Raw genomic sequence first — 9,245 nt, 5'->3', positions numbered from 1 at the left:
ACAGCTGTTAAGTGGAAATATTTGCAGTAGGGTTCTATAAATTGACTTAACAAAAAATCGAACAATCGACATTCTTCTGAAAAACTACGAAGAATCGATTACGTTATTTATTTATTTTTATTTTGTCAGCATAGCAATATAAACTCATTAACGTTATTACATCAATAAATCTGGCAAACATGCATACAAACAAGTACACTATTAAAAGCGAATAATAATAAAAATTATAAAGTCATAATCTTGACTCTTCCAAATTTTAAGAAAGTCGTATATACGCCTTTTTGTTTCAGCTATAGAACCCTTACATTCAGTTTTCCTCTGAAATGTCCGTGGCCAAATTCCTAAATCGTTCGTTAAAAGATATAACCAAAGAAACTATGAAACGCGCTTGTCAATTGAAACCATTGGAACCCGAACATCAACTAATTCACCTACAAGCTGGCATAAATATAGTAGGACGTAATAAGGAAACCGGCATCAGAGATATAAAGTGTTCAAAACAACAGTTGGAACTGAAAGTCGATTTAGATACCGCAAATATACGGTTAAAAGTTTTAGGTATAAATCCTTGTGGTGTAAATGGTTTAATGGCCCTACAGCATACAGAATGTGACCTCCAGCATGGCGATGTAGTGGAGGTTGTTTATGGTCGACATCCATTTGAAGTTGTATTTAAGCCAGCGCCAGAAGTTCAAGCAAATAATAGTAAACAACAATTAGAAAAATCTGAAAAAGTATTAGATGACCAATCGGAAACCGAAGAATCTGTTGCAGATTCTTGGGCATCAGTGGAAAATGGGAAAATGTTAATTTTTACAAGTAAAGGGGTAAAGGCTTCATCAAAAATTGCTTCCTACGACATAGATGGTACCATAATTAAAACCAAATCTGGTAATGTGTTTCCTAAAACAAGTGATGATTGGATGTTAAACTATCCAGAAATTCCTAAGAAACTTAAATCTCTTAAAGAAGATGGTTTTAAAATATGTTTCTTTACCAATCAGGGTGGTATAGCAAAGGGTAAAGTAAATGTTGACGAGTTTAAGGTTAAGATTAAACAAATCATTGCTAAGCTACAAGTTCCCGTACAAGTATTTGTTGCTACCTCGGATGGTTATTATCGTAAGCCATTACCGGGCATGTGGGAACATTTAGAAAAAGAAAAGAATCAGAATTTTCAAATTAAACGTGAACAAAGCTTTTATGTGGGCGATGCTGCTGGTCGTCCTGAAGTGGGTAAGGGAGTTAATAAACGCCGAAAAGATCATTCATTAGCCGATAGATCATATGCCAAAAATCTTGGAGTACCCTTCTATACTCCAGAAGAACATTTTTTGGGTGCAAAACAAGAAGAATGGATAAGACTTGAATTTGATCCGACTGTGGATACCAAAGATTTGTCGTTACTGGAGCCTATGGATACAAAAATTCCATCAGATGAATGTGAAATTATTGTAATGATGGGTCTTCCAGGATCAGGTAAGAAATGATTATTAAAACGCGAAACAATTTTAAATTTATATAGTTTATTATATGCATTTGGAAACTTATTTAATACATTTTACAATTTATATTTTTCTCTGTTAGGAAAATCACATTTCACACAATACAACTTAGCGCATCTAGGTTACACTGTAGCAAATGCTGATATATTAGGCAGCACTCAAGCCTGTCTAAAAAGCTGTGAGAAATCTCTAATGTCCAATAAATCATGTGTTGTAGATAATACGAATGTTGATGTTGAATCACGTAAAAAATTTGTAGAGCTCGCTAAGAAATATAAAGTCAATTGTCGCTGTTTTATGATGAACGTTTCCGTGGCGCAGATCAAACACAATATAGCATTTCGACAACTGACCGATAACAAACATTCCAAAATAAATGACATGATTTTTAATATGATGAAAAAGAAATATACTGTTCCCACCCTGTCGGAAGGTTTTGCGGAAACTGTAAAGGTGAATTTAAAACCAGAATTTGAACGTGCTGATTGGAAACGTCTGTACAAATTATATTTGGTGGAAAAATAAAAAAAATGTTTTATAAAGGAATAAGTTAAAAAATGGAAATGTGTTTAACAAATAGTAGTTGTTTTTAACGAGTGCCAACTCCTTTCAATCCAAAGTAAATATGCGTTTAGCTATATCATCTATTAACCAGTCAACTGCACTTAAGAGCTTTTCTCCAGTAACTGCACTAACTCCTACAACTAACCAATGATGTGTGGTAATATTGTCCAATTGCAGAATCTAAAAATACAAACGATTCGTTTAAAATAAGGTACCTACGACGTATATACATATGTATGTTGTATGATAAATTTCATACCTCTTTGATTTCGTTGGCCGATAAAGCACCAGGCAAATCTTGCTTATTTGCTAATACTAGCAAAGTGGCTCCAGCCAATCTTTCTTCTTGCAATAGAATTTCCAATTCTTCTTTACATGTTTCCAAACGCATGCGATCAGCACAGTCGACCACCCACACTAAACCATCTGTACATTCAAAGTAGTTACGCCAGTAGGAACGTAATGAACGTTGACCGCCTACATCCCACATATTTAGAGTGTAACCATTATGCTCTAGTGTTTTTATATTAAAACCTAGTGTTGGTGATATTGTGTCGATGGGCTCACCATTAAATCTTTTCAATATTGTAGTCTTGCCGGCATTATCCAAACCCCTTCATAGCAAAATCAATGAATCATTATTACGGCAAAGAAAACCAAAAATATTTAAATTTTACTTACAGCAGTAATATACGCATTTCCTTTTCTTTTTGCCTCATTTTCTTTAAAACCGTAAGAAAACCCATGATTTCGTGTTAAATTTATTATTTAATTTAAATTTCTTTCAAAGTTAAAAATGCAGCTGCAAAGATGGTTCTTTTGTTTATAAATTAATCTCCATAAATACCTGTATTTATGGAGATAAGTGGCATCTCCATTAAATGTCTAGTGGAATGGTATGAAATGGAGCAAAACCTTGCCCCTTTATTTTTAAAAGCAATTTACCACACATTAAAAACAAATATATAAATGTTTGAAACAATTTTAAATTTATGAAAAAGATTAATGGCCAGTTTTTTACTTCGTATTTAAATACATATTTAGGCAATTTTAACTAAAAATTAAGTGGTATATAATTTCTCTTATTTAAATAAGATAAAAGTATGGTAGCATAAAACAGCTCATGGTGTAATGATACACAAGGTGACATTAATCAAACAGCTGATTATTTTTTGCTCGAGTTTGTTTACCACTTTCATCTTGTCAAATTTGTTGCTGTAATTTGTATACATTAGGCAACTGTTTTTGACACTATAAAAGTTATTTGTTTTTGTATTGTTGTATTTGTTGCCGTAACGCATACACCTTATAATCATTACGCCATGAAACAGCTGTTCAGCCAAAACAAAAATCCATACATTTTGCCCAATAAGAAAAAAAGTCATTAAGCTATAAAATTATTGGTAGGAAAATACACAAAAGAAGAAGAATTTAAATGGCCAACTAGCTGGAATAATGGACCGAATTTAACCAGTTTCAATAGGCTTCATCTTTGGGGTAACACACAATTATTAGCATTGTTTATAAGTATGGCAACACAAAATATTTAAGCTGCTAACATTAACTCCCTGTCTATACTTATCATAACAATTAATGACGTTTGTTGTCAAGACAAAGTTGTCTGAGCAAAAGCACTAACAATTTTGTCATAACGAAGCAATAATACAAATAAATGAGGACTATACCTGATAATTTTTTATCTTGACAACGATTTTGACGTTTATCATGATAAAGGGAGTAACATTGAAGCTGCTAAAAGCTCTAGAATTCATGATGCTACTGGAAAGAAGATGACACTGTGTATAAATAGTGGCAGAGGTTGCAGCAGAGACCTGCGCCGAACGGCTGTAAGCGGCTGAGCCGAGCCGCCGATAAATTTTCAAAGCCGCCGCCGCCGTATTTTTTTCGGCTTAAGTCGGCTTGAAAATAGCCACCGTTTTCGATAAAAGTTCCTTGGTATTAAACACATTGAAGACAGCAGGCTTCACGACTTCACGAACACAAATGCTGCTGGCTGAAGTTGCAGTCGTGCGGCAGCCGCTGAATTCTTTTAAAGACGACAGCTTCAAAGTAAACAGCAGATTTATAATTCAGTGATGTCACTTTAATTTTTTACTTTAATAAAAAATAACCATACAAAATTCCAAAGTAATTAATATTTAAACAATTATTTTGAGTAAATATATATATGTGGTAATAATTTATGTACCTGTTATTAATTTATTTCAATATGGTTATCAGAAACTTCACTTAATTAAATAAAAAAAATATATTTTTTTAAACACTAATTTGATTTACATTTTTTATTATATTAGCAACACTATTTCTGTTTTGAAGTTGACAAAAATAGAAATTAGACTAATTGGGCAGCAGCAGCAAACGAAGTCGTGAAGTTGTGCTGTCGTCAAAAGAATCGACTTCATATAAACGTGTGTATTCTATTTTTGACAGATTGAAGTCGGAAGCTTGCTGTCTTCAATGTGTTTAATGCATTAGACGGCTGACAGCCGCCGACGCCGTGAAAATTAGTCGGCGCAAGTCTGTGGGTTACAGTCGTTGGACAGTTAGAATAAACTGTATTACTAGTGTATTCTTGTACATTACCTACATATGTGTGTTTTTTTAAGTGTGTAATATAAATGTGTGTGACTATTTAAATTGTTGTGTAAATTTATATAAATAAAGAGACGTTACAATTTTTAAACTACGGAACTGGTTTTATTTGCAAAAGTATCTGGTTTATTTTACGGAAAGAAACCACTGTTTTTAAAAGGTAAAAACGTAACAATATATATATTTTTGTCCAGTAGTAGAGTTGCACTCAAAAGGTACGAAATTTTTACAACTATGAATATTTCCAGCAACGAGCAAATGTCATATATACGTCAATTTCATATTGTCCAATGTGAATTTTTTTTCGACCATAGAACGGTGAATAATTTCGATTCGTCTTTTTCTCTTTGGAAATTAATTAAAAAATTATAAAAATATGTTGAATTTATCCAGAGTAAGTATAAAAATACATATTTAAAATATACTTGTTAATAAAACCCTTTATAAAGGTTTAAAGCTGTTATTTTTAAACTCATCCAAAACATTACGTAAGATAGGTTATATTTTTTTTGATAACTAAAGAATATTTTCTATTTTAGGCCGTTGTACGCAGTTTCACCACCTCCGGTGCTCAACGCACTGTAGCCAAAGCTGAAGTCGAAAAGGGTTATTTCGAAATCAGAAAAGTTCAAGAACACTTCCAAAAGAAGGATGGCAAACCCGTTTTCTTGAAGGGTTCAGTATTCGATCAAGTCTTGTACCGTCTTACCGTTGCCCTCAGTTTAGTTGGCATTGGTGGTATGGGCAAATTGTTCTTCGACTTGTCTGTACCCAAAACCGATTAGATGTCTGAAATCCGGCATTAATTGTGTTAAGCTTATTTAAGTAATAAACCAAACAGTTTTAGCAGCCTTATTTCCTGTATTTCTGTGTTTTTACACCTTTAATTTGTAAGTTTTACTAAAAATTTGTGATAAATAAAGTTTTTAATTATCTTTATTTTTCCATTTACAGAGAACCCTTACAATTTGGGAGTATCTTAAAATAAATATGTGTATTAATGTTGCATTGCATGTTAGTACTTTTACATTCTTAAAAATAGCATTTAAACATGGAAATATATGAAATTTTTAGCTAAGAATTGTTTTAAATTTATTACTAATTAGAATTCATATTTTAAAGCTAAATTAGTTTGACGAAAATATTTATCTCATCCACAAGTGGGTTCAAGGGGTTACATTTATTGTTTTTATGTTCAAAGATTTATTTAGGCTTTTTATCTTGAAAACTAATTCCAATAAATTTTGGTCCCGTTAAAGAACATGATAGAAATACTTCTATTAATATCAGCCTATGGAAATTTTTAAAAAAGTACACTGCACTTATCCATACAAAATGCACAAACAAATGAAGGGTCCGTGCATTCCTATCTCTTTCCGTCCCAAGCAATTTAAACATTTTTCAGTGAACTTTTCGATCACATTTCTTGCACTCGTATACAAAATACTAAAGTAAATCGCACAAAAACATTACAAAATGAAAAAGAAATAACACATAATATTGAGACGTTTAAAATAGTAAGAAAAAACCGTATATAATATATATAAATGTCTACAAAATAGATTGAATTGACCAACACATTTGTGAAGGCGGGGACGGAAAGGGCTGTGTTAAAGTCTCACTGCAATACTCAGTTCTATATTGTTAGTTCTGAAATACACAAGAAATTATTACTGTGTAGTATTGTTATTTTGGCCATAAAGACTTGATATTACGAAATAAATGAATAAATAAAATTTAAGTGATTAATTTTGAAACACCATTTCGAATTGTAAATCATCTGTTAAGTGTACGAGAGCTTAACTAAAATTATTTTTGCACATTGCATTTAATACTGTATGATTAGAAATTCGTTCAAAATATTAACGGTGCGTTTACACATGCAAGTAGATTGAGGAAAGTTGAGAATACGTATTATTATCGAAAATGTCGAAAATACATCGAAATGTCTACAAGTTGCTTGAGCGTTTACACATGCAAGTAAAAGTTCATTTTAAAAATGTCGTCAAAACGTAAACACATTATTATTAAGAGTTGCCTAGGATACCACATACATATATTTGTAGGGAAATAATTGTTATAAATAATTATTATTATTACTTTAATGAGATTAGTGCTCTTAAATTAATTTAATAGCGTTCTTTATTCATATTTGAAGAGAAAAAACAATTTTTTTTACAAATATACATAAAATAAGTTAAAAATATAATAATTATTTTACCACAATCCAGTAATTTTTTTTAAATTTTTTTAGTTAGGCAACTCTGTTTGTGTTTTTGACACTTTATTGCAGTAAGTGTCAAAAAATCACTGTCCATCGAAATTCACTAGGCAGTGAGCTGTAAGTGGCTGCATGTGTGCTTGTGTTAGTGCAAAAGTGTGAATGTATTGTGTTTTTCGAACTGTTACTTGCATGTGTAAACGCTAGGTAATACTCAGGGAAAGTTTGCCAAAAATATTTTGTTTTATCTGCATTTAAAACAATTCTGATGGTTGCCTTGATTCGTTTTAAGGTGCGAACTAGGGATGCCAAATGGAACTGAGTTTTACAAATCCCGGGATCCCGGTATTTTTCGGGATTCGGGAAATCCCGGGATAGGGATTGGCATCCATAGTGTGAACTAAAGTCCTAATAAAAATGCCCTAAGTTTAAGTTTTTAACTGGGAAAATAAACCTATTCCGAAAACTTTACTATGTGTTTTCTTTTTTATTAATTTTATAATAAAATAATTATATTAAAAAAAAGTAGTAATTTTAAGCGCGATTTTTAATGTTACATTTATAGATGATAATATAGATTTTTGTATGCTTGTTATGAAACTAAGCATAATAATTCAAATTGGCCTTCTTCTTGGCTTGTACCTCCATAATGGCATCCATGAAATCTTCATGAGTCACCTGAGTTGCTGAACGACGCAAAGCAATCATGCCGGCTTCAACGCAAACAGCCTTACATTGGGCACCATTGAAATCATCAGTGGACCTTGCCAATTCTTCAAAATTAACATCACTGCTGACATTCATTTTACGTGAATGGATTTGCATAATGCGGGCACGAGCCTCCTCGTTAGGATGGGGAAATTCAATTTTCCTATCCAAACGACCTGAACGCAAGAGGGCAGGATCCAAAATGTCTACACGGTTTGTGGCAGCAATAACTTTAATGTCGGCAGTCGAACTGAAACCATCAAGCTGATTAAGCAACTCCAACATAGTACGTTGTACCTCACGATCACCGGCCTTCTCGGAATCGAAACGTTTTGTACCAATAGCATCCAGTTCATCAATGAATATAATTGCTGGAGCCTTTTCTTTAGCTAGGGCAAAAGCATCTCTGACTAATTTGGCACCATCACCAATAAACATCTGCACCAATTGTGGACCAGCCAACTTTAAGAATGTGGATTTCGTTTGAGCGGCACATGCACGAGCTAATAGAGTTTTTCCCGTACCAGGTGGTCCATACAACAAAACTCCCTTGGGTGGGTGAATACCTAAATTTTTGAATTTTTCTTTATGCGTCATGGGCAGAACGACAGCTTCAATTAACTCTTGGATTTGCTTGTCCAAACCACCAATATCAGAGTACTGTTCTGTTGGACGTTCATCTACTTCCATGGCCTTAACACGAGCATCGTATTCGGCTGGCAAAGTCTCTAATATCAAGTAGGAATCTTTGTTGACACCAACCAAATCACCAGGTTTCAATTTTTCTGCATCTACAAGACCAATGACTGGCAAAAAGTAGGCCTGACGTGTGGATGTTTTAATTACAGCACACTTTCCCTTGCGTTGATTGTCCAACACTTGTACGGCACCGTCATCTTCGTCTTCTTGGGCTTCCATATCCAAAAGTTCAATAACATTTGACACTAAATAGGGCAATGTTTTATTAACCTACAATAGGAGAAAATAACAATATCATCCACGAAAAGACCTTCAATCATTTGTCTTACCTTTATTTTTTCAGTGTTATCCTTAATTTTATCATTTTGAGCCTGTATTTCATGGGTTATACGCATAAGCTCACTCTTCATTATTTTTATCTCATTGTCCATCAAGCGTGTCCTGCTAACAATTTCATCCGTGGACATACGCATCACTTCCTCGCCCAGTTCTTCACCATCTTCCCATATTGATTTGTCTTCCAATGTTGCGGCCATTATTAATGAATCGTTTATTTAACAAGTTTCAATGCAGCTAAATATAAATTCTGTTATTATCTTTATTAACTTTAAACAATATTTTTTTATAAATTTTGCAAATTTTTTCAGCTTTACCGATGACTTGTAAATTTTTGTTTTGTGATGGTGTTTGACAGTTGTCGGTTTTGATACAACAATCAAGGCAAATTTACTTACAGGTATACCCAATTCTACAACAAATACAACTTTACCAAAAACAACATGTACTTTGTTTTTGTAAAATTATTTGCTAACTGTCAAACAGCTAAACAACAGCAGACTGCAAAAATCAAAAACAGGGGTGAAAATAAATAAATACGTGAAATTTACTTTCAATAAGTACTCCATTCACTTTTATATTATCAATTATTCACTTTT

The 9,245-nt window shown here is 32.9% G+C and overlaps 4 protein-coding genes across 5 annotated transcripts; 2 read left to right on the top strand and 2 right to left on the bottom strand.

The window, feature by feature from the left end:
• Window positions 1-295: 295 nt before the first annotated feature.
• On the top strand, window positions 296-2,063 carry PNKP (Polynucleotide kinase 3'-phosphatase). Its single transcript, XM_065515793.1, has 2 exons — window positions 296-1,479; window positions 1,588-2,063. Exons 1-2 carry the CDS (start codon window positions 324-326, stop codon window positions 2,028-2,030), a joined length of 1,599 nt encoding a protein of 532 aa, XP_065371865.1. The 5' UTR covers window positions 296-323; the 3' UTR covers window positions 2,031-2,063.
• On the bottom strand, window positions 1,510-2,898 carry Arl2 (ADP ribosylation factor-like 2). The gene is made up of 3 exons (XM_065515795.1): window positions 2,751-2,898; window positions 2,329-2,683; window positions 1,510-2,249 (listed from the first exon to the last, which is right to left on the bottom strand). The coding sequence occupies exons 1-3, from the start codon at window positions 2,813-2,815 to the stop codon at window positions 2,115-2,117; spliced, it is 555 nt and encodes a 184-aa protein (XP_065371867.1). The 5' UTR covers window positions 2,816-2,898; the 3' UTR covers window positions 1,510-2,114.
• Window positions 2,899-4,936: 2,038 nt separating this feature from the next.
• Window positions 4,937-5,763, top strand: LOC135957252 (cytochrome c oxidase subunit 7A, mitochondrial). Its single transcript, XM_065507969.1, has 3 exons — window positions 4,937-5,076; window positions 5,222-5,572; window positions 5,637-5,763. Exons 1-2 carry the CDS (start codon window positions 5,059-5,061, stop codon window positions 5,465-5,467), a joined length of 264 nt encoding a protein of 87 aa, XP_065364041.1. The 5' UTR covers window positions 4,937-5,058; the 3' UTR covers window positions 5,468-5,572; window positions 5,637-5,763.
• A 1,607-nt stretch (window positions 5,764-7,370) lies between these two features.
• Rpt5 (26S proteasome regulatory subunit Rpt5) lies at window positions 7,371-9,013 on the bottom strand. Of its 2 annotated transcripts, XM_065515792.1 has the most exons (3): window positions 8,964-9,004; window positions 8,640-8,883; window positions 7,371-8,580 (listed from the first exon to the last, which is right to left on the bottom strand). In XM_065515792.1, the coding sequence occupies exons 2-3, from the start codon at window positions 8,844-8,846 to the stop codon at window positions 7,504-7,506; spliced, it is 1,284 nt and encodes a 427-aa protein (XP_065371864.1). In that variant the 5' UTR covers window positions 8,847-8,883; window positions 8,964-9,004; the 3' UTR covers window positions 7,371-7,503. The 2 variants fall into 2 exon arrangements, with proteins under 2 accessions (XP_065371864.1, XP_065371863.1); XM_065515791.1 differs by having other exon boundaries at window positions 8,640-9,013.
• Between the last annotated feature and the right edge of the window lie 232 nt (window positions 9,014-9,245).

This window comes from Calliphora vicina, chromosome 1, assembly GCF_958450345.1.
Source record: "Calliphora vicina chromosome 1, idCalVici1.1, whole genome shotgun sequence".
Lineage (NCBI taxonomy): Eukaryota > Metazoa > Arthropoda > Insecta > Diptera > Calliphoridae > Calliphora > Calliphora vicina.
This window is presented reverse-complemented; position numbering and strand designations above follow the sequence as displayed.

Coding starts and splice junctions, on each gene's coding strand:
- PNKP (XM_065515793.1), top strand. CDS start 324: ATGTCCGTGGCCAAATTCCTAAATCGTTCGTTAAAAGATATAACCAAA. Junction 1,480..1,587: donor GATGGGTCTTCCAGGATCAG/GTAAGAAATGAT, acceptor TTTCTCTGTTAG/GAAAATCACATTTCACACAA.
- Arl2 (XM_065515795.1), bottom strand. CDS start 2,815: ATGGGTTTTCTTACGGTTTTAAAGAAAATGAGGCAAAAAGAAAAGGAA. Junction 2,684..2,750: donor GAAATGCGTATATTACTGCT/GTAAGTAAAATT, acceptor TTTGCTATGAAG/GGGTTTGGATAATGCCGGCA. Junction 2,250..2,328: donor CGGCCAACGAAATCAAAGAG/GTATGAAATTTA, acceptor TTGTATTTTTAG/ATTCTGCAATTGGACAATAT.
- Rpt5 (XM_065515791.1), bottom strand. CDS start 8,846: ATGGCCGCAACATTGGAAGACAAATCAATATGGGAAGATGGTGAAGAA. Junction 8,581..8,639: donor ATAACACTGAAAAAATAAAG/GTAAGACAAATG, acceptor CTCCTATTGTAG/GTTAATAAAACATTGCCCTA.